Genomic DNA, 20672 nt, shown 5'->3' with positions numbered 1-20672 from the left:
AAACTCAAACTACTATATTTAAGGCGAGCAGGCAGGCAGCAAATTTAGATTTTTCAGATTTCTGCTGAACAGAGATAGTTCTCCCCTCTGGCAGGAAAAACTGGGAGATAACCACTTCTCTCCCAGAGAGAAGCTGACAATGTCTGTACACAGGCACACATCCACACACACACGCACACACTTTTGCACATTTTGCCTTGGTGAAATCTCCTCGGGGGTGCATCCTCTTCCCAACCTGCCAGGTGCCGCAGGCCCCTGCAGGGAATCGATCAGCATTCCTCTGCTTTACGCCAGACCTGTCTGTCCACCCGTCTGTGGGCCAGGCTGCGAGTCACATGAAGGGCAAAAGAGCCGGAGGGTAAGACACTGCAGGGAACAGGACCTCTACCAGGCGGTTCAGGGCGGTCCCTTTGTGTGCGCGTGTTCAAATGTAAAGTGGTGGGCAGGAAAAATGTTAAGCTGCTGCTGTCTCCTAAATCTTCCTCGAAAGCAAAAAAAAGGGGAGCTTGTGATCATCCTCTCTCCTCTTACCTTCTGATAAAAGGGAAGGAAGCGTAGACGTCTCTCCAGTAGACATTTCTTTTAAGATGAATCACAGGGGTGGAGAGGATTTAAGTCGGGAGGTCTGTGGGTCTTACATCAGTCTTGAAATGCCTCACACTTTTTCCTCCTTTGGTGCCTTTGCTAGAAACAAACAGTCCAGTTGTCCTGAGTAGGTGACACAAGCACTAAAAATGTGTTCCAAAAAGTAGTGTGTTCTTAAAGCTGGAAATGGATCTACTGGTTAGACACCTTAGTCCATGCACTTCTCAATGCCACAGCTGCTTTTCCTTCTCTTTCATTTTTTGGCAAACACCAGGTGACCAACCAATGCGTAATTTTTAACCTCACAATGCATGAACAGGATTTGTCTCATGGTTTGCTTTTATGTTAAATGTTTCGCAAACCAAGTTTTATCTGTGATTGCATGAAAAGTACACACTGAACTACGTGAAGGGAGTACAAATCTATGAGTGAAGGCGTTTCAAGTTTGGATACTTAATCACTGTATTTGTTTTATAACGAAGTTGGTAAAAAGTAACTAAACGCATCCACTGAAAACTGTACTGTCTGAATGCAGAACTCGTAACAGAGTACAGTATATCAGACAGGTATTTCTCTGTTTACTAATGTACAGCATGATACTACTACCACCACTGACAACCAGTAGAAGATCATCTGAACTATGGAGAAAAACAGTACTTAAATTTCCCAGTACAGGTGCTTGATATATCAGTATGTTAGGATCCTTGTGATAAAACTGCATGAAATATAATACATACAATATATTTATTTAATTAAGGAAAAATAAGCTGACATAAGACACCATACTTTGAGAAGAAAACAGACAGGCAGAGTGTATCATGACAAAAATACAAAGATTTATTTAGAAAGGAGGAGGAAAAAAAGCTCCCAAATAACACTGTTAATTCCTTAAATACAAGTGTAGTACAAACGTGACATTGACATCTTTACTCCATTACGCATCGGTGTGTTTCCCCGGATGTACTAGTTAGGTGGACAGTTTATTTCTAAGTAAGCGTCACACAGATAAGGCAGTAACACATATTAAGCACTAGTGTAAAATATAAAGTGGCAGTAAACGATGATTTGTAAATCACCCTTTACCGTTAAATGCTTCGAGGTGTGAAACCCTGTCTCATCATCCAGACACAAGTGAATAGAGAAATGTTTTTAAAATACAGTCACAAAGGTATTCTCTCCCTTTCCCCGCACTCTCTCAACAAACACAGACTTCCCACGAGTCAGCGCTTTTCAGAGAGACTGCATAGCAAACTTCAACGGCTTGTGTCAGTAAGGAAAATAAGGGAGCACAAAAAAAAAAAGACAAACACAATATATATATGTATAAATATATGCTGTTACATGTACCTAATCCAAAACCAAGCGTCAGCCCCAACCTCCTAGAAACCTGGACAAGAGACGTCCCTTTGGAACAGCAACAGGAGAAGTAGTGTGACGCTGGTGTGCTCGTAGTTAAAGTTTATAGCATCAAGGATAGAAAAGAAATCAGACCGTATACAGAAAAAGGATGAGTAATTATAATCCCCGTGACCATGATTATGCCCACTCTTACTGATGAATGCACTAAACTGCCCTTCAGAAATGATCAGTTCAGCCCTTTTCAGACACGAGTTCTGTTACACCGCTGCAATTAGCTCCACATCCGTTAAATATCAAAAGGTCTCCGTGGAGTCATTGTTCTGTAACGACTCCATTTAAACATGACAGGACTATTACACAGAGAGCTGCAGTGCTCACACTATGGAAAGCGGATTGTTTATCGCTGAGGTTTCATTAATGAGCCACTCGCCTCTCATGACGAGTAGACTCTAGAAACCAGAATGTAAATCTCCTTATTCTGAAAGGGGCTTCATAATAAATTAAAAAGCATATCAAAGATGGTTTTGTTGTCATTAGCAAAGTCTTAAGGCTGCATTACAACACAATAAGTGTGTTCGTATTATACACTAGACATATGGCAGATTAAATAGAAGTGAAGATGTTCCTTTCAATGTAGTGTTGTATGTAAACAGCATCTAGTGAGGAGGCTGTGAGAGGTCCAATACACTGTAAAATAAAATAAAATAAAATAAAATAAAAACAGGGAAGTATATGGAAAATACAGGCTTTATATAAAAATGAAAGGATAAATATAAATATTACAGAGAGGTATAAAACCCATTAAAAATACCAAAAAGGAGAGTGTACACACACACACACACACACACACACACACAAAGGGTACAGACATTAAACTTTGGCACAAACTCACACACTGCTGGTTTGTGTGGCGTTTGTCTGGTTAGTGTGGAAGACTGGCCACAGAGGAATGGGAAGGATGTGGCCTCAGTGTCACTGGTCATACTGGAGTGTTCTTCAGATCCGAGCGTCTTCACATGAAGCCAGAACTGTTAGAGACGACAAGCGGGAGTTTACAGCAAAATTCCATATAACGACACACCCTCACACCATCATCTGTGAGCAACTTAAATGTGCACTTACACTAGAAGTGACGAGCTTTGCACCTTATGCACTAGTTTCCTAGAATCACTAATCAGTGAAAACGTTTGGATCTAAGCCCTCACTGTCTTCAGGTGTGTAAATCTATGGATCTTGATCATGAAACAGCAGCTCTCACTTCTTGCGGTCTTTGTCCTTCTTGCCGTTGGCGGTGAGGCTCTGGGCCTGCAGCAGCTGGGCGGCAGCTCTTCTCTTGCCGAAGGAACTCTGGTCCTCGTCCAGGAGTCTCTTCTTCTCCTCCAGAGACGATTTCTCATCTGCGTGGAGGCGCTTCAGCTGCTCAAAGCGGCTTTGCAGCTGAAACGCGGAGAGAAAACAACAGAGTTGAGTCACAGAGACGCCTCATTTATCGATAGTATCAAGAAGAACAAGTGAAAACAAATGACTTTCCTCCGTCGCACTAAAACCAAAGTAGATGTGAAATTGTAAAAAGATTGACTTTTGCTGGAAGACTTTGATTTTATCCAGTAAAAGAAGAAACATCATGAAACATTAATGATATTTGGTTTCCTCGTGATTCATAGGAGCGAAAAACTAAATGGGAAAAGATGTTGCAGTAATCACATTATTAAAAGAAGTACAGTGTACTGGTGTTGGTGTCTACGTACGTCTCTCTCAGCCTCCTTCAGCTCGGACTCTTTCTCCTTCACCCTCTGCACGAACATCTGCCTCATCTCATCCTCTCTCTTCTGCAGCTCCACCAGGAACTCCTGACGCTTGGCCTCATAAGTCTGCTGCAAGCTGAACACACACACACGCACACACAGGTCAGTTGTCAGTCATGTCAATTTATGCACCCCTCACTGTGTCCCTGCAGGTGTTCATGAGCTCACCTGACGGGTTTGGACTCGGGGTCGGTGTCTTTGAATCCCATCTCCTCCAGTTTGCAGCGTCGGTACAGCTCGTAGTGGCGAGTGTGTGTCTGCTCTCTCAGGTCCTCCATGTTCACACAGATCAGCATCTCCCTCAGCTTCACGAAGTCACAGTGACTCTCGTTCTCCACTGACACACACACCCATAGACACATCGAAGGGTTAGGCAACCAGCTGATACTAAATATTGAATATTGAGAAATGTAGGTCTGATTTAATGGACATCTGTTAATCTTTCCAATGTCATCCTGCAAGATCTTTGGCACCACAAGCACAGCTGTGTAGAAGAACGCAGAAACAAAGACGGATCCGTCTTACCTTGAACGACACCCCAGGGATACTGACGAGCCTTCACCATCTTATTGCCGACGGAGACTTCCTCTGTGCTGCCTACCACAGCGAACGGCAAATGACCCTACAAGAACAGCTTATTTTAAAATACATAACTACTACTTGAAAATAGAATCGCTCCAGTTCCAGGTGATGTAGTGGACGTGTGTGTGTGTGTGTGTGTTTCCTTACGTTCATAGTCGTGTTGACCTTAGCCACGGTCTCATCGTCCAGGGGGAACTGGTAGATCTGGACGCCGTTGCTCACCAGCTCGCTCATGATTTTGATCTTGAACTTGTGCAGCTCGCTCTTACTGATGGTGTCGGCTTTGGCGATCACTGGGATGATGTTCACCTACAGCGAGACGGGGAAACACGTTCACGTACGAAATAACGGATTCTTCTTCATTATCAAACGTACTATTATCTGAAGACCTCAGAGTCAAATTAGACCTTTCATGCGATCTGTAAAAAGATATCCATATATATATTTAGGCCTTATCAAAGCAATGAAAAAACATGGATAAACATTCAAATGGCCTCCATTGGTCCTGACTGCAAGTACAACCAAAACTATTTCACCAGTATTTGTTACTTCATCTAAAATACTTTTAAAACTGCTTTTAGATAAGTGTTACATAAACCAGGTCTACTGATGTTATTTCTGGCCCAGCAGCCCACTCTGCTGTCCAAGTCCTTCCACATTCCAGTCCTGTCTGTCTGTCTGTCTGTCTGTCGTACCAAAGACAGGCTTGGAATGAGTTGCTGTCACTAGACAAGCGTCTGGGCCAGACCACACACACACACACACACACACACACACACACATATACATACAGAGAAAACAAAACAATGCTCGTAGAGCTGTTCCAACAGCTGTCTGAGTGACTGACTGTCTGTCTGTGCTGCACATTCAACAAACGGCTCTTTCTGTGTGTGTCCGTACAGTGACACAAAAGGACAACTCGAGTGTGCATGCGTGAGGTGAATACAACATTCCGACGGCCTTTTCTCCTCCATTCACACGCAAATCCAGGGTTACTGACACTCACAGAGCGGTGAACTCACACAAGAGCACAAAAAACACAAAGTCACTACACACAGGGAGCATGGGAAAGTTTGTGACCACTTCAAGAGGGAAGGGAGGGGCTTAGTCAGTGGGAACCGCTCCCAACAGTCAGACATTAGAGGAAAGTCTAGAAACAACCACAGTACATTAGTACGGTCAGTCTGTATCTCCACTGTGATGCTTCTCCTACCTTGCTGTCTAGCTTCTTCATCGTGACCAGGTCCAGGGATTTGAGTGAATGACCCGAGGGGGAGATGAAGTAAAGGCAGGCGTGGACTCGCGAGTCGTGGTAGTTGTGAAGAGAGCGTTTGATTTTGAGCTCTTCCTGTAGAAAACTCTCAAACTGCCTGTCGATGTAGTCCACCACTGGCTGATAGCTACAGGGGAGAGACACGTAGGGCTGATCAGAAATGTGGGTTTTTATGACTGATTAACACACATTGGTTCATAATGGCCGTATGTTTCTTACAGTCTTAAATCACATTCACTCTTTCACACTCGCTCTCCTCCTCCCACCTCTCCTGTTTGTTCATCTGGTCACCGAAGCCCACAGTGTTGACCACGGTGAGGCGTAGCTGGACGTTACTCTCCTGCAGGTCGTAGGTTTGAGCCCGCAGCTTCACTTGAGGCTCAAAGTGGGACGACTCGAAGTTCTCAAAGTTGGTGTTGAACAGCGTGTCCATCAGAGTAGACTTGCCGATACCGGTTTCACCTGGAGACAGAAAAAGATGAGACACAATTTGAGTTATTGAACTTTATGGTTGGGACCCAATTTAGGAGCGCGAGCATCAGAGACGGGCACTTAAGACGCAAAAGAAAATGCCTTAAATGAAGTATTCCTAAAACTTAAATTAGTTAGGGGAAGCATGAGTCAACACCAAGGCATTGGAGCAAATCAGTGATGGCAGTTGTTGAGGAACAGGAGATATCACCCATTCACCCAACCACATATATACCAACTAGTGGAGAGATACGAACCAGCAGGATCCTTCATATCACAATGCTTCTTTGACCCCCCCACTGTCTAACACAACCTAATACTCATGTAATACTCAGTTAAAAGGAGTATGTGTGTGTGTGTGTGTGTGTGTGACAATATACCAATGCAGAGGATATTGAAGCAGAAGCCCTGGCAGATGGACTTGTTGACAAGCTGATCTGGGAGGCTGTCAAAGCCCACATGGCCTGCCAGACCCAGGGGTCGGAGTCCTTTATTCTGGGGAGGAAATTGCACAGACAAGACAGATCAGTCTCAAGATGCAGAGGCCATTTTCTCCTCGAATAAGAAATATGATGGAAATGTAAAAGTGAACTTTAAGGCATTCGAAGCCACAACTTCCCGACTTTGTACATTTAAATTGTGTTATACGGATGCACAGTAATGAAGATTCTGGCAATATTTTGAACCAACCAATTCCATATGATAGATAATATCAACTGAGAAATGTCCAACCAATATAAAAAAAGACCTAAAAACATATTCTAAAAGTTAAAAATCCGCATCTCAGCTGCTGAGACTGACACGAGAAAATATATATTATATCATAAAATAGTATATTTCTTTCAATGTGCAAGCTACAAAACAAACCCCTCTCATTTTAAATAAGTCTGTGGTTAATCGATGGTCCTCATCTGACCTGCAGAGGGCTAACACTGACCTAGTTATGATGTGCTACAATTTTTAAATTCCGCATGATAAGAGCTTCAACATTTGATTATTATTAACCATGTTGTCTATTTGAGAAACACTAGTTTCCAGAACAAGTTCAGCGTTATCTTAGGCGAGATGTCTTGGTTGGAGTAAATAACTAACTACGTGATCGCCGAACTTCATCCAAAAAAATGTTAATTCCGTATTTGTTGGCGTTTATCCAGCTGTACAGCATACATAACTTACCAGTAAAACATGACCTAATACTTTTGAGCTAGTGGTTCTAGCATAGGAATGTTTAACGGTGTAGCACCACAACTATTTTCAACTATTGTTTCAACTTTTGTCTGTTGAATGGCTAGCTTAGTGTTAGCCACATAGCGCCCTCCGCAGTGTATTCCGGTGTAACACTGAATCCCTTTTGAGAGGTTTAGTTTAAAAGCCCCGCTAGATGTTCCCGATGTACGTCTCCGTGAATGATGTGCTCTGTGTATAAGTTACTTTAAACTTCCGTGGTTTCGATAGCTTTAACAGTAAGTAGGTATAGCTAGCGGTAGCTAACTTAATGATAGCCATGGACACTCCCTACTCAACTATCAAGAACACTGTCACTTGTCTACCAGGAAAGAAGAAAAAAATACTGACCGGCTGTCGAGCAACATCAGAGGAAGCCATAGTTTTGGCCAGAAGTTAACAACTAAAATAAATTCAGAAATAATACAACAAAACTAACTAAAGACCACTTCTTTTTTTTAGAACCTTCGTTAGGACTGCATCTACGGTGGACAACTGGGCAGGCTAGACCACTCAAAAATAAGATAGGAATGAGGTTATAGCTTTAGTTTGTAAATTACTTTTAAAGCACAAATTCTGTAAATTTGGCCAAAATGTGATGGGAAATGTAATCCAGTAACGCTATTTAAGAATCAAATACACGACAAGTGTAAGAAAATGTCGCCAAACGATGTCAATTTACTGCAGTAATACACCAACCACCCCTTCGTTCTATAATGGTACAGCGCAACTTAATTTTCCCAGTCGCTTCCATGGCACATTGCGGACTGTCAGAAAAATCGTAAAGCCAATTTCCGCGCAACATCTTCTCCATTGTGATGTTGATGCCTGGTTTCAAATATGAATGTTTACCAGAAAATCCATAAGAATAGTACATTGGTTAGCTTGATTCGTTAGTATTAAAGAGCATGCTGTCATTCATTTGGGTTTTAGAGTAAAAGAGATGTACATTTTTGTTGTCATGGTGCTTTTGTCCCGTATGTATAGAGACCTAAAAAGACTACTAACACTCAGTCATCCAATACAGTTTTGAATGTTTCCACTAGTTTCTCACGCCATCACAGCTCAGTCAACACTAAAAACAAAACCGCATTCTCAAAAAAACGACTGCTTTTCCTTTGCTAGTAATTTGAGGCAGTCGTTTACGAGGATTACATGAACGCAGCATGATATTTGCAGTGGTGAGGCGTTTGCATGGGTTGCTTCAGTTACCGACGTGCGCCCCCTATCGGCCACAGCTCGACACTCCCCGTGGAGGAGAGGAAAAAAGAAGAGGAAGATGCTGTCACCCTTCGTCACCGACCTAAATGAATGACAGTGGCGTGAACATGGAGTCATTTTGAAACGTGTAACTTTATTCCGCTATCTTTGCGCTCTGTTTGGGGACGTTCAGCATGACGATGGCGTCTCCGTGCACGGAACAAACCGTGCAGGAGTTCCTGATGGAGAGGGGAGGGAGGGTCCAACAGATGGAGCTGATCGATCATTTCCTATCGGGTTCGGGGGAAAAGGACCAGTCGAAGGAAGGGGTGGATCGCGAGGCGCTGACACGCATCGTGGACAACGTGGGCTTCGTGAAGGTGGAAAACGGCGTGACATTTGTTTGTTTGAACACTGAAGGCAGCGCGGAGTCGGTGATGCGTGCAGACACAGGCGGCCGCGATCACGCGGAGTGCAATGGTAATATCCAGGAGACGCTGGACAACAACAGCTATGTCAACGGCAACTCTAACACCGGAGACCAAACAGGTGAGTCACACGCACATTGTTGTTGTTTATGATTATCTTTGTCCATGATTTATTTGTTTAAAATCTCCTACTGGAATGCCAAATCCCATGTTACTTCATTTCACCCGTATGTGCTATAATAATGCAAAATTATAACGCAGTGTTCACATATTTAAATATTTTCTTAGAGTACATTGTCAAGCATTGGCTCTCTGATTGTCACATTTTTAAGTGTCATTGTTTTTGAAGGCCAAGACTACTACAACTACTGCTACTATGCTGACTTAGACTGGAGTTGTCAAAAGCAAATGATCTGGACCTTTTTGATTTCGACCTAAATCACAAAAACTCTACAGTAACTCAGGGTAATGACAACACAAAGACATAAAAAGTTTAGCCGTGTGCATACCCGTGAGAATCTCAATGGAAATGCTGTATTGGGACATAGACAACTCCATTCAGTGTCAGAGCTGGATGACTATAACAAAATGCATGTACAAATTGTTCCACAGGAGCAACCAGCTCCTTGGCTGCCAGCATGGACAATGACAAACAGTCAAATGGCAATGGGCAACCTGCAGCCCCCTCCCAGAATAATAAGACCAACGCGGATACGCCGACATCTGGTGGAGGTGGGGAGGTGAGGCTGAGGGAGAGGAGAAGGCGGGAGTCTGCACCTGTGATTGGGATTGCGGATGTGGACCATGCTCACCCTGCAGGGTCCCACAGCCAGCAGGTGAGAGGGGCCCGCAGGGTGTCCAAGGGTTCCCAGCGGGCCCTGCTGACCAGCTGCCTATCTGAAGACAGCGCCTGGGAAGGGCTGGACTTTGTTGGAGATATCAACACACCCAAGGGAAGTCGCAGGAACTTCATAGAGCTGATGATGAGCAGCTCCCCTCAGGTAGTAGCCTACACTATGTTTCTCTGGCATGAAAAAGGTTTCGGTCAGATTGTTATTATATCCTGTAAAACTCACGGATAAAATACTGCTGCACTGCTTTCCATTGTTTCAAACCCTTGGACCATGTTATACATTTGGCCACAGCTAAAGCACATCAGGTGTGTTTGGTTTTTTTGTGCTCAAAAAGTTGTCCATAAATGAAATTATCCAGGTTCCCCTGCCTTTGCTGCTGTATAACCTGCAGCTTGATGTAAAACACCATTTTGGGGTGTAACCAGAGATGCAATATTCATGAGGTGTGACTCCACAGCAGTAGTTTTCTGTCTTATGTAACTGAGAGACACGGTGATGTAATCTTTTGACCTATGACCTCCATTTATTTATCATCATAAGGCAATAACCAACAAAAATGTATTATTTAAAAACTGAAACTTTACTGTCTACGGTGTCTTTGTACATTTGAGACTTTATTGTGATAAACAGTGGTGCTCAGTCTACTGGCCTACTTTTGTTTAGGTAGCCTTCCACAAATAACAATAAAATATGCCTTTGGTTGTTTAAATGTGGAATTATTTACAGTGCCTGTAAAGTATGAGCCTCATTCATTCCAATAGTTTTCCCTTTACAGGTTCGGAGGTCTCTGATCAACCGTGGTTCACGCCTCCGCGACTCGGTGAAGGGCGATGGCGATTCGGCGTCGCTCCTCTCCACAACCGCTGATGAGGACTGCGCGTCGGTGACCCTGCACCCGCTGGAACATGAGTGGATGCTGTGCGCCTCAGACGGACTGTGGGAGAGCCTGCAGCCCCTGCTCGCTGTGGAACCCAGCCTTGTGGCCAAGAGAGACTTCGTCACCGGCTTTACCTGCCTCCACTGGGCGGCCAAGCAGGGCAAAGCAGAGCTGCTCTCCCAGCTGCTGGCCTTCTCCAAGGACAACGCTATACCTGTGAATGTGAACGTGAGATCAAGTGCTGGATACACGCCGCTACACCTGGCAGCTATGCATGGACACACGCAGGTGGGTTGGGTAGATGGTGGTGGCAGTGGGGGGTTTTGTGTCTACTGTATGCATTTTGTTCCAAAGAAGGAGGGGGGCATCTCCACAGAAACTGGAACATTTACAGGCTGTGCTCTGGTCGCAGGGAAATATTAGATGTGGCCAAAGAGGAAACCTTTTCCTGACATTTACTTAAAAGTAAACATAAAAATGCTCCAGGAGGGTCAATATGTTTAATTTTAATACAAAAACAAACAAGAAAACAATGAATCCTTGCTCATGTTATGACATGGAATTATTTTTAACTGAGTGTATTTAATGAGCTGTGATTGACAGGTGGTGCGTGTGTTGCTGTCAGACTGGGAGGCGGACCCTGATGCTCGAGACTACAGCGGGAGGCGAGCCCTCCAGTACCTGTCCCCCCCGCTGGCTGCTGACCTGCAGGAAGAGGGAGTGGTCACCTCGCCGGGGGCCGAGTCAGACCACGGACCCGCCACCAGTAGCAGCGGAGGGCGCGGCTGGCGGCTTCCCAGAGTTCTCCAGGGCAATCTGAACCCACTGCGGCTCCTGAACCCACCCGCCGGGCCGGCGGAGGAAGGAGTCGTGACTGGGAGGACCAAAGGGGGGATGCAGAGGAAGTCTTCTCTGAGCCGACTGAACGCCCGGCTGCAACGAGGACGCCACCGAGCCCAGATCATCCACAGCGCCTCCTTCAGGGACACGGGGGAGGTGGGAAGAGGAGAGGAGCTCCCCAGCAGCCCTGTCCGACCCCGACCGCTATCCAACCTGTTTGGATAAAGTAATACAACTCTGAGATAGAAACCGATTTTATGACCAGATTAACCAAACACATCATTTGACAGTATGATTTCAAGCTGATTTTAAGGTTTATTATTATAGGACCACAATATATTTCTTTGAAAATCTAACTTATTTTTGTTCCTATTGCAGTTTTTCGCCTTATGTTGATCACTGAGGGCAGGTCGCAGTTTATGTAGCATTCTATTTGCCACAAAATTCATTGAGTAAAAACTGTTTTTTGTTTTAGTTTTCTTATTGTTTTTGTTAACGCTCTGTTTTTTAGAGTCGGTAGCAATCAATACACTATTTTTTTTTATGTAATACTTCACTACACTAGAACACACACAAATGCAAAAGCAACAAGCGGGACTGTATCAGGTTTTCACTTTAGATTGGACTCACAGGGGTGAGGGATTTGAAAATTGCACTTGGGTTTGATTCCACAGAGTAATCTAAAATCTAGTTTTTGTTTCCAGAGTAAAGTAATATATTCATAGAACTCATTTTCTATATTTCAATCTCCTTTGATTGGATGGTGCTGTTTTTTTTAAAATACATTTCTGTAACGTGAATTTGAATCACCAGATTTCAGTATTCAAACTGTTGTAACCACAGAATTATTGTATGTCCAAACAACCATGTTTGCACTTGTCACTTTGAAGACGGTTTGTGATTATGGGAGGAAACTGCTTAAACTAAACCCATGCCGGCTGTTATTGATCCCATTTCATACTGATGAGGGGTGATCAAATTGTTACACCCATAGATTTATAAGGCACTGTACTGTGTATATATATATATATATATATGAAAGTACAATGTCATTTTCCCCTTATGTATTTCTACCAAAATGATGTCTTTAGTTATGTCTAAGTACTTTAACTACACTGATCAGTTACACAGGGTGGGAGCACAAGGGGAACTGGTGTGGTTTTTCTACTGATTATAATTTACCTGAAGTCATCAGGGTCTGGTTCACTAACCGTTACATTGCTTCTTTATGTGGGAGTTTAAGCAGTGTGGGCCTCTAATAGTAGATTGCAGTGTTTTGTGCAAATCTATTTATAACATATAAATCTGAAAGAATCTTTCTAAACAATAGCACAGATTCCGTATTTCACGCTAAATTGGCTCATGTCAAGATCGAACCTAGTGAAAGGTTATCCAGGTTAAGGTCTTTCTATTGACAAACAGCATAGCACTGCTTACATTTCATAAGAACCTTCTCACTCTGGACCAGATTTGACATTTAATAAATTGCCCGTGTCAGCCTCCTGTACTGCTCTAACCTTGCATGTACACAATCATTGTTCATTAATCATCTGTGGATAGTGAAGAGCTTAGACCAGAGTATGCTGGATGTTTAGCGGATGAGCACATCGACTTTTTGACTGTTTTCCCAAATATGTGAACCGTGCTCATATCTGAATATCGGATCAATAACAAATCCTAGATTTCATGAATGTTCCCTTTGTTTTTTGTATCCTTTGTACTCAAATCATAGGGCTTCATGGTTGACTTTGTTTACGTAGAAATGTATTACAAACCTACTTTCATGTCACTTTTTTAAATGTATGAATAGGGAAAATGTAAATTCTCTCCGCTGTTCATTTTTATGTCTAAAAGTCATTGTTTCTGTCTTCTTTGTGAAATACTGTGACGTTATTATGTGATGTGAATACACTGTTACTGAGCCACTGTCATCCATGTCTTCATGTCTTATCATTGACTATCAAATAAAGCAAAAATGGTTTGCATAAAAGTGAAGTCAGTGATCTGTTACAGTATGCTACTGACAAATATGAAGAATGTGTAGGAACACAGAATCAGTAACAAGGATTAAACATGGTGGTCAGAGCTGTCATAATGTATGCAGTCACGAATGCTAGAGTCAGATTCAACTAAGAATGGACCAAAGCTCCAAATTAAGCAGGCTATTTTGTATGCCGGTCCTGCTGACACCAAGTGATTGTCCCAGTCTGGTGGTGCTGAATAATTGATGATCTGATCACCCCTTGACCCACCACTACAGTAAATCCACAGCTTCCTATCCACAAGCTGCCCATGAAAAACTGCACATAATATATTCACAGCCGGTCCTCATTCTGCACCTGTTTTGTGTGTGTGTATGAGTGTGTGTGTGTGTGTGTGTCTGTGTACTCCTATTGTTACAAAGAAAAGATTAATGCAAGATTAATGACATTTTTATGTGATCTAAGTCTAAACTGGTGTAGTTTATGCCTTTCTTTTATTAAATACAAATTGACATTTAAAACAAACAACCATTTAAACTGCTGATTTAGTTTTTTTTTTTCTAAGTTCAGTATATTGCAAATATTAGAAGGGACAAAGGACAAGTAGTTTTTTTTTTTAATTTTGTGACTTCTACTTCATGTTTACCAGAGCACATCAGCCATATAAAAGCAGGATTACATATGTGTCATCACAATCAACTGTGCTGCTTGTTTAAATGTAAATGCTCTGTCGGAGTCTGCTCTTTTTCCCGGGCCGGTAGTTTCCTGCCTCAGGCAGCCTATCTGTTATAGATGACTGCCGATCGGGACAGAGCAGAGAGGCTATCTGACTGCAGCTACTGACCTACATACAAAGTGAAGGGAGTAATGTCTATTATCTAAATTCCTCTGCCATCTTTTCAGGGAAACTGTGCCAACTTTTTTGCCCGGGGCCTCTGCTGTCGGACTAATCCATGTCCAATCTATCCCCATCTCTCACTCTCTCCACAAACAGTCGCCACAGTGATTATGACATCCATAAGCCTAACTTGTGACTAACAGTGCCAAATGGTTATCAATTTAGTAACACATGTGCACTGTCTACCGGATGTTTTGCTGTCTTGTGACATAGCCTACAGTGCCTATAAAATGTACTCACCCTATTTAGAGGTTTTCGTGTTTTATTGTTTAACTGTACAAGTAGATTTATTTGGGCTTTTTAATGCTAAACTTAAGAAAAGCCCTTTAATGTCAAAGTGAAAACTGATTTCTATAAAGTGATCTAAATTAATTATAAATATAATATTTGCATTTTTGGTGAATTTCAAGTCAAGAGTCAAAACACTTAATTATTTAGTCCAATAACACAAATGACAAATTTGCCTCGAGGGGCTTTACAAATTGTACAACAGTCCTTCGACATCGGGTGTCGTATTATTTGTACTTCAATCAATTTGATTACCCATTGACTACACACAGATGATCTCCATTTAACTTATTAGCGTTTTATGACTCGATAACCAAGAGGATGCACCAGAAAGACATTTGTTTCTGTCTTGTTCCTGCACACATCTACCACACGGTGTCGCTGTTCTGAAATAACGCCGCTATGGTGCTGCTGCATGTTGTTTCTTTCTGAGGTCAAAGTTTACTGAATCCGGAAAACGCTCTATGGGTTATTTTCTGTTTTTTCCCCTGCAGCGTTTGGATCTCTATAAATCAGTTACGTTGCAATACGTGTGTTGATTTTCTTGCCAGGAGGCTAACTAATGCCAGGTAGGTGGCGGTGAAATCTGCTGTGATAACCGACGTTTGTAGCTAACGTTATATATAAATGCTCTCGGACGTTTTGTAAGCGGTAGCTTAGCTAGCTACACGGTTACAAACCACTTCAAGCTAACGTTAACTAGCCCGCAACTAAAACACAATGTTAATGTTAACCACACAACTGTTGTCTGTTGTTATTAACCAAAACAGTTTGCTCTTAACGTTAGCTAGCTAACTAGTTTGATAGCTAACGCGCTGTTTATTATGGTATTTTAATTGTTATCATTAGCTAGTGTTAGCTAACGTTAGTCATTTGTTTTACTAATCAGCCCTCAGGTTTGTCTAACGCTAACTAAAGTTTATATATATCTATCGTTATGCGAGAACTGTTAGCTAACAGCTTTTGCACGTTAGCATACAACCAACGTTTGGTAACCTACCGTTTTCATTAGCTTGAAAATAGCTAATATAGCGGTGTTAGTAACTAGCTAGCTAGTTAACGTTACCTAACGTTGATGCTCGCTAGCTAATTATGTTTAGCTAGCCAGTTGTTCGAAGATACCAAGCGCTAAAGATAAGCGCCATCAACACACCGTTTGTAAACCATTATGTTTGGTTGTTGTTCACACAATAGTGTACTTATTCAGAGCTGTTTCAAGAGCAGCTAATATGTGCTAACAGTCTTCATTGTCTCTTCAACCGTCCTGCAGCTTCCCGTCATGTCTGCTACAATGACCACCATTGTCCACGATACTACAGAGGCAGTGTGCTTCTCCTCTGAGTACAACCTCTACCTCAAGCCCATTGCCAAGATGACCATCAGTGTGGCTCTGCCGCAGCTCAAGCTGCCGGGCAAGAGCATCTCAAACTGGGAAGTAATGGAGAGGATCAAGGCCATGGTAGCTCCGGATCAGTTTTCAGCCCTGCGAATCTCCAAGAGCACGATGGACTTCATCCGCTTCGAGGGCGAGGTGGAGAACAAGACGGTGGTCAAGAGCCTGCTGGCTCGTCTGGATGGGAAGAGCATCAAACTCAGTGGATTCACTGATGTACTGAAGGTAAGGCTGACATTATTGGATGGCAAATCCCATGGTGACACGTTGCTGACAGGTGTTTCTAATATGTTGCCCAGCTCATTTATATCAATGAGAGTAAATATTACAAACATCCTTCTGTATAATGCAATGCAATTAAATGGCACTACAACTTACAAAATGACCATGTTGACTCAACACCTCTCTAAAACAGTGTCATTAAAAACTTTATATATTGCAGAGCCGTTTACATAACAAACTGGCAACTGAGTGTATATACAACCCATGTCTCCCTCTCCTTCCTTAGGTCCGTGCGATAGAGAACAAAGTGGACTTCCCTACACGTCACGACTGGGACTCCTTCTTCCGCGACGCCAAGGATATGAATGAGACTGTGCCGGGAGAGAGGCCCGACACCATCCACCTTGAGGGACTTCCTTGCCGCTGGTTCAGCCAGAAGGACTGCCCGTACCCAGACCGGCCCTCTGAAGAGGTCCTGATTGCGGTCTTTCAGACATTTGGCCAGGTGGGACGTGTTTCTATTTTTAACAGGACAGTAACACAGAAATGACATTGGCCTTTGCTGCAAATCTAACATACTATGCAGGACATTTGTGTTAATTTATCACAGACGAGGCTGGTATTAGAGTATACATGTACAATCTTTGTAATTACTGTTTTTTTTTTTAGCACCGATCCTTACTTATAGCGACATAATGAGTGAGCTTAGAAAGGAACTGCTGTGTGGATCTGTAGTCTCCCATGAAACTGGTTGATTCTGCATGTATTTAATTTAGTAATAAGCTGAAGTTATCTAACTTTCTTTCCCTCAAACAATATAATTCAAAGAAGTCACCAAAGGTCATGTATATCATATTGCCACATCATTGAAATTGAGCCATAAACGACACTGTGTTTGATTTTGTCAATGTGCCACCCTTTTTGATCGTAGGTGCGGAATGTTGACATCCCCATGCTGGACCCATACCGGGAGGAGATGCTGGACAAGAACTTCAACACATTCAGTTTCGGGGGACACCTGAACTTTGACGCTTATGTCCAGTACCAGGAGTACGACGGCTTCACCAAGGCAATGGACACTCTGCGCAGCATGAAGCTGATGCTGAAAGGAGACGATGGAAAGGCGGTGGCCTGCAACATCAAGGTACTGCAGGCTCTCACTAGCCTTGTTAATGGTTATGGCAAGAACACACATGATATCCCTTTTCCAAAAAGTTTCCCGTTTCTGAGCTTCACGACCTGCTGTACATAATTAAGCTTGATTAAGTTGTTTGACTTCCTAAATATGTTCAATCCTAGAGACATCGATCAGTCCGAACTAACAGGAAAAGCGTTTGGAAAACTTGAGTTTAACTCGTGACTAAGGTGTATAAAGAGACTTCTTTTCACAATAAGGCAAGTAGTGAACATTGCAAGATTGTGTGTTGCCAATCACAATAATGGGAGATTACTTTGTTACATAAATAATGTATTTCTACATTTAAAATCACAACTCTGAAGCTCTTTTAGCACATTGCTTTTTATTTTGCTACGGGCATGTAAGAGATCTGTACACCTTTGTTTTACATTTGAGGCAACAAGTAAATTGCAACTGCTGTAGTGACATTGCAGATTTTAGTAATTAGATTATGTTGTTCAGAGACGCATAGCAGCTTTAAGACCTTTTAGTGGAATGAGAATTAAATCTGCGTTATAATCTTTTCCAAGGTGATCAGAGTAGGGGAGAGCCAGAGGTCTCGTAATCCACAGAATAAAGCTTCACTTTGAAATCTAAACTAGAGTAGAGGAAGGAAAGAAGAAGAAAATAAGATACTTAAAGTAGATTATGTCCTTTAGATTACATACGTAAACAAAGAGAAGCTCTTGTCTGAACATGAAGGGATTCATCTAGCTTGTATATGTCACGTTGTTGTAGTGAACATTTTCTACCATCTGTTCCTCACTTAAAGGAATGACCTGCCATGCTAGAATAGCACTAAACCCATTTGTTTGAAATTGTTGGAGAGCTGGCGCCGTCTTACTCAAATTATTTTTACTCTCTATTTTGACAAGAATGTTACGTCTGGTTTTACTGGACAGGCTGACATTACCACCACAGCACAAAAGATGGTACAGATCCATTAAAACTCCAATAAAACATCACAAATGCTGAAACACTTCTTCCAGGATGATTAAGATGCTGTTGTCTTTGGTGCCATGTATACCATGAAATATCTTGTTGTAAGCCGTGTATCGGTACGTGTGTGTGTTTTCCCTCAGGTGGCCTTTGACACCAGCAAGCACCTGAGTGAGTTGGCTCTGAAGAAGAGGAGCCTGGAGAGGCTGAAGTTACAGGAGCTGGAGAGGCAGAGAGAGGAGCAGAAACGACGGGAGAAGGAGGAGGAGGAGCGACGGAAGGATGAGGAGAGGTACGATGGGAGACGAGAGAGAAATGGAAAGCCGTTATCAAGAAGATAAACATCGTTATTTTAGTTAGAGCAAGAAGTTACCAGCAATAACAGATGATCACGTAGGACAATTTCCCCTTTTGTTCAGGAAGCAGAAGGAGCAGGAAGAGGAGGAGAAGGAGAGGAGGAAGGAAGAGAGGATACGAAAGCGAGAGCTGAAGCTGCGGGAGAGAGAGGAGAGGAGGAACCTGAAGAAGGTGAGGCGACAGCAGGAGGAGGATCAGAAGAAGCTGCAGATGAAGATCGCCATGGAGGAGAGGAGGCTGCTGCTTGCTCAGCGCAACTTGGAGTCCATCCGTCTCATTGCTGAGCTTCTGGCCCGGGCGAAGGTACACAAAGATGCACAACCCACTCTGAATGGGTATACACGCACATCCATCTGGAATGGAATTATACGGGTGATTTTTTTTTTTTTCTCAATTGTTTTACTTATCTGTACCTCCATTTTTTTTTTTTCTCCTCCTCTCCAGGACCTGAAGCAGCAGCAGCAAGAGAAACAGAGGGCTGAGCGGGAGGAGCGGGAGAGGCAGGAGCAGGCTCGACAAAAGGAGGAACTGGCTCGTCTTCAGCAGCTGGAGGCCTGCCGGCGCAAGCAGGAGGAGGAGCTCCGGAGGGTGGAGGTGGAGAAGGAGCGAGCGCTGGAGCTCCAGCGGCGCGAGAGGGAGCTTAGGGAGAAACTGCTTGGCAACCTGGTAAAGAAGAGTAGCGGTAAAGCCACAAGACCTCCAGGCGCACAGGACCAGGCTGGCCCTGTGACGGGGGAGGAGGCCTCTGCTCCTGGTGTTAATGATGTGATGTTGGGGGTTCTGGGCCGGATGTACGGAGTGAAGGCAATTGAGGGCGAAGAGAAGCAGGTGTCCAAATCCAGTGTGCATTCACAAGTGTTGGCCAAAAAACGAACACCGGAGGAGAGGAGAGTGGAGGAGGACACGAAGAAGGACCGGGAGGGAAGGAAGGAAGAGGTGATGAGGAGTAAGCACGGTAGGGAGCAAGCGAGGGACCGCAACCACTCCCACAGAAAGAGGAGCTCCCACAGCCGAGGAAGGAGGAGGCGCTCTCACAGCTACAGCAGGAGGAGGAGGAGCTCCAGTCGTCGTAGGAGGAGCCACAGCCGGAGCACAAGCTCCAGCCGTGACAGGAGCCGGAGCAGCAGTGGGAGGAGCTACAGCGGCGAGAGGAGCAGCAGGCATAGTCACCGTAGATACATCAGAGGCAGCTCCAGGACCAGCAACAAGAGTAGAGACGGGAGGAGTCCCAGTCATCACAGGTACAAGAGACACAGCAACAGCAGAGACAGGAGCCACTCCAGACGATGCTAATCATCAGTTTGTTGAGTTATATTCCCCATTGTTGGGCTTACACCTAAAGTTCAATAAGTTTCAGGTGAAGAATAGACGTTTTGGCCCTTTAAGTAAGTGATATAACAGTGCACCGAATGGCTTTCTCCAGAATAAGGCAGCACAAAACAAGAAATCTTGAATATGAAAAAACAAAAATCCCATTTAAAGCAGAATCAACTCCACAGAATCAGCTGAAACTATATATGTAAGTGTACCCTGTATGTGAAAGGCATGTACATCAGTGATGATTCTAGGGAGGTGCTTTTACCTTTTTTATTTTATTTTTTTCTCCACATTTCATACTGCTCAGTATCAGCTGCCGACTCCATTTGTCAAATCTTCAATGTGTTTACATTTAACAACTTCATGGCATAACACACACAATTTACTATTTGTTTTTAGAATATACTTTACCACGGAGAATATACTTTGCCATGTGTGAAAGACATTGCATCCACATATGCACTGAAGTACACTAAAACCAACATGAATCTACGTATTAGGGTCTTCAAATGTGTATGTTGAGAACATTAACTGTCTGATAATTAAAGGCGAATATGATCGGCTACTGTGAACCCAACAGCCTGTTGATGTAAGCAAGTAG

At 43.3% G+C, this 20672-nt stretch overlaps 3 protein-coding genes across 5 annotated transcripts; 2 read left to right on the top strand and 1 right to left on the bottom strand.

Annotated features, from left to right (window-relative positions):
* Nucleotides 1–1401: 1401 nt before the first annotated feature.
* Nucleotides 1402–7815, bottom strand: septin10 (septin 10). Of its 2 annotated transcripts, XR_012959095.1 has the most exons (11): nt 7651–7815; nt 6456–6570; nt 5871–6066; nt 5545–5731; nt 4479–4640; nt 4275–4371; nt 3918–4086; nt 3693–3825; nt 3203–3381; nt 2837–2972; nt 1402–2631 (listed from the first exon to the last, which is right to left on the bottom strand). XR_012959095.1 is itself a non-coding variant. In XM_076108882.1 (10 exons), exons 1-10 carry the CDS (start codon nt 7678–7680, stop codon nt 2957–2959), a joined length of 1284 nt encoding a protein of 427 aa, XP_075964997.1. In that variant the 5' UTR covers nt 7681–7815; the 3' UTR covers nt 1402–2956. The 2 variants fall into 2 exon arrangements, 1 of the variants encoding a protein (XP_075964997.1); XM_076108882.1 differs by having other exon boundaries at nt 1402–2972.
* Nucleotides 7816–8595: 780 nt separating this feature from the next.
* Nucleotides 8596–11804, top strand: sowahca (sosondowah ankyrin repeat domain family Ca). Its single transcript, XM_076104070.1, has 5 exons — nt 8596–8621; nt 8693–9048; nt 9540–9928; nt 10557–10946; nt 11262–11804. The coding sequence occupies exons 1-5, from the start codon at nt 8611–8613 to the stop codon at nt 11721–11723; spliced, it is 1608 nt and encodes a 535-aa protein (XP_075960185.1). The 5' UTR covers nt 8596–8610; the 3' UTR covers nt 11724–11804.
* Nucleotides 11805–15082: 3278 nt separating this feature from the next.
* akap17a (A kinase (PRKA) anchor protein 17A) lies at nt 15083–20469 on the top strand. 2 transcript variants are annotated; one of them, XM_076108868.1, is made up of 7 exons: nt 15083–15235; nt 15937–16284; nt 16568–16786; nt 17213–17425; nt 18541–18689; nt 18817–19057; nt 19199–20469. In XM_076108868.1, the coding sequence occupies exons 2-7, from the start codon at nt 15946–15948 to the stop codon at nt 20045–20047; spliced, it is 2010 nt and encodes a 669-aa protein (XP_075964983.1). In that variant the 5' UTR covers nt 15083–15235; nt 15937–15945; the 3' UTR covers nt 20048–20469. The 2 variants fall into 2 exon arrangements, with proteins under 2 accessions (XP_075964983.1, XP_075964973.1); XM_076108858.1 differs by having other exon boundaries at nt 15101–15235; nt 15908–16284.
* Nucleotides 20470–20672: the final 203 nt, after the last annotated feature.

The sequence above is a fragment of the Anarhichas minor genome, unplaced genomic scaffold, assembly GCF_050575085.1.
Source record: "Anarhichas minor isolate MPS153535 unplaced genomic scaffold, ASM5057508v1 ptg000004l, whole genome shotgun sequence".
Taxonomy (NCBI): domain Eukaryota; kingdom Metazoa; phylum Chordata; class Actinopteri; order Perciformes; family Anarhichadidae; genus Anarhichas; species Anarhichas minor.
The sequence above is the reverse complement of the archived record's forward strand: the minus strand, read 5'-3'. Positions and strand labels throughout refer to the sequence as shown.

Excerpts from the sequence above, each read along its gene's own strand:
- septin10 (XM_076108882.1), bottom strand. The coding sequence starts at position 7,680 with ATGGCTTCCTCTGATGTTGCTCGACAGCCG. Across the intron at positions 6,571-7,650 it reads CTGATGTTGCTCGACAGCCG|AATAAAGGACTCCGACCCCT; the intron begins GTCAGTATTTTT and ends TTTCCTCCCCAG. Across the intron at positions 3,826-3,917 it reads CCCGAGTCCAAACCCGTCAG|CTTGCAGCAGACTTATGAGG; the intron begins GTGAGCTCATGA and ends GTGTGTGTTCAG.
- sowahca (XM_076104070.1), top strand. Across the intron at positions 9,929-10,556 it reads TGATGAGCAGCTCCCCTCAG|GTTCGGAGGTCTCTGATCAA; the intron begins GTAGTAGCCTAC and ends TTCCCTTTACAG. Across the intron at positions 10,947-11,261 it reads CTATGCATGGACACACGCAG|GTGGTGCGTGTGTTGCTGTC; the intron begins GTGGGTTGGGTA and ends TGTGATTGACAG.
- akap17a (XM_076108858.1), top strand. Across the intron at positions 17,426-18,540 it reads CGGTGGCCTGCAACATCAAG|GTGGCCTTTGACACCAGCAA; the intron begins GTACTGCAGGCT and ends GTTTTCCCTCAG. Across the intron at positions 18,690-18,816 it reads CGACGGAAGGATGAGGAGAG|GAAGCAGAAGGAGCAGGAAG; the intron begins GTACGATGGGAG and ends CCTTTTGTTCAG.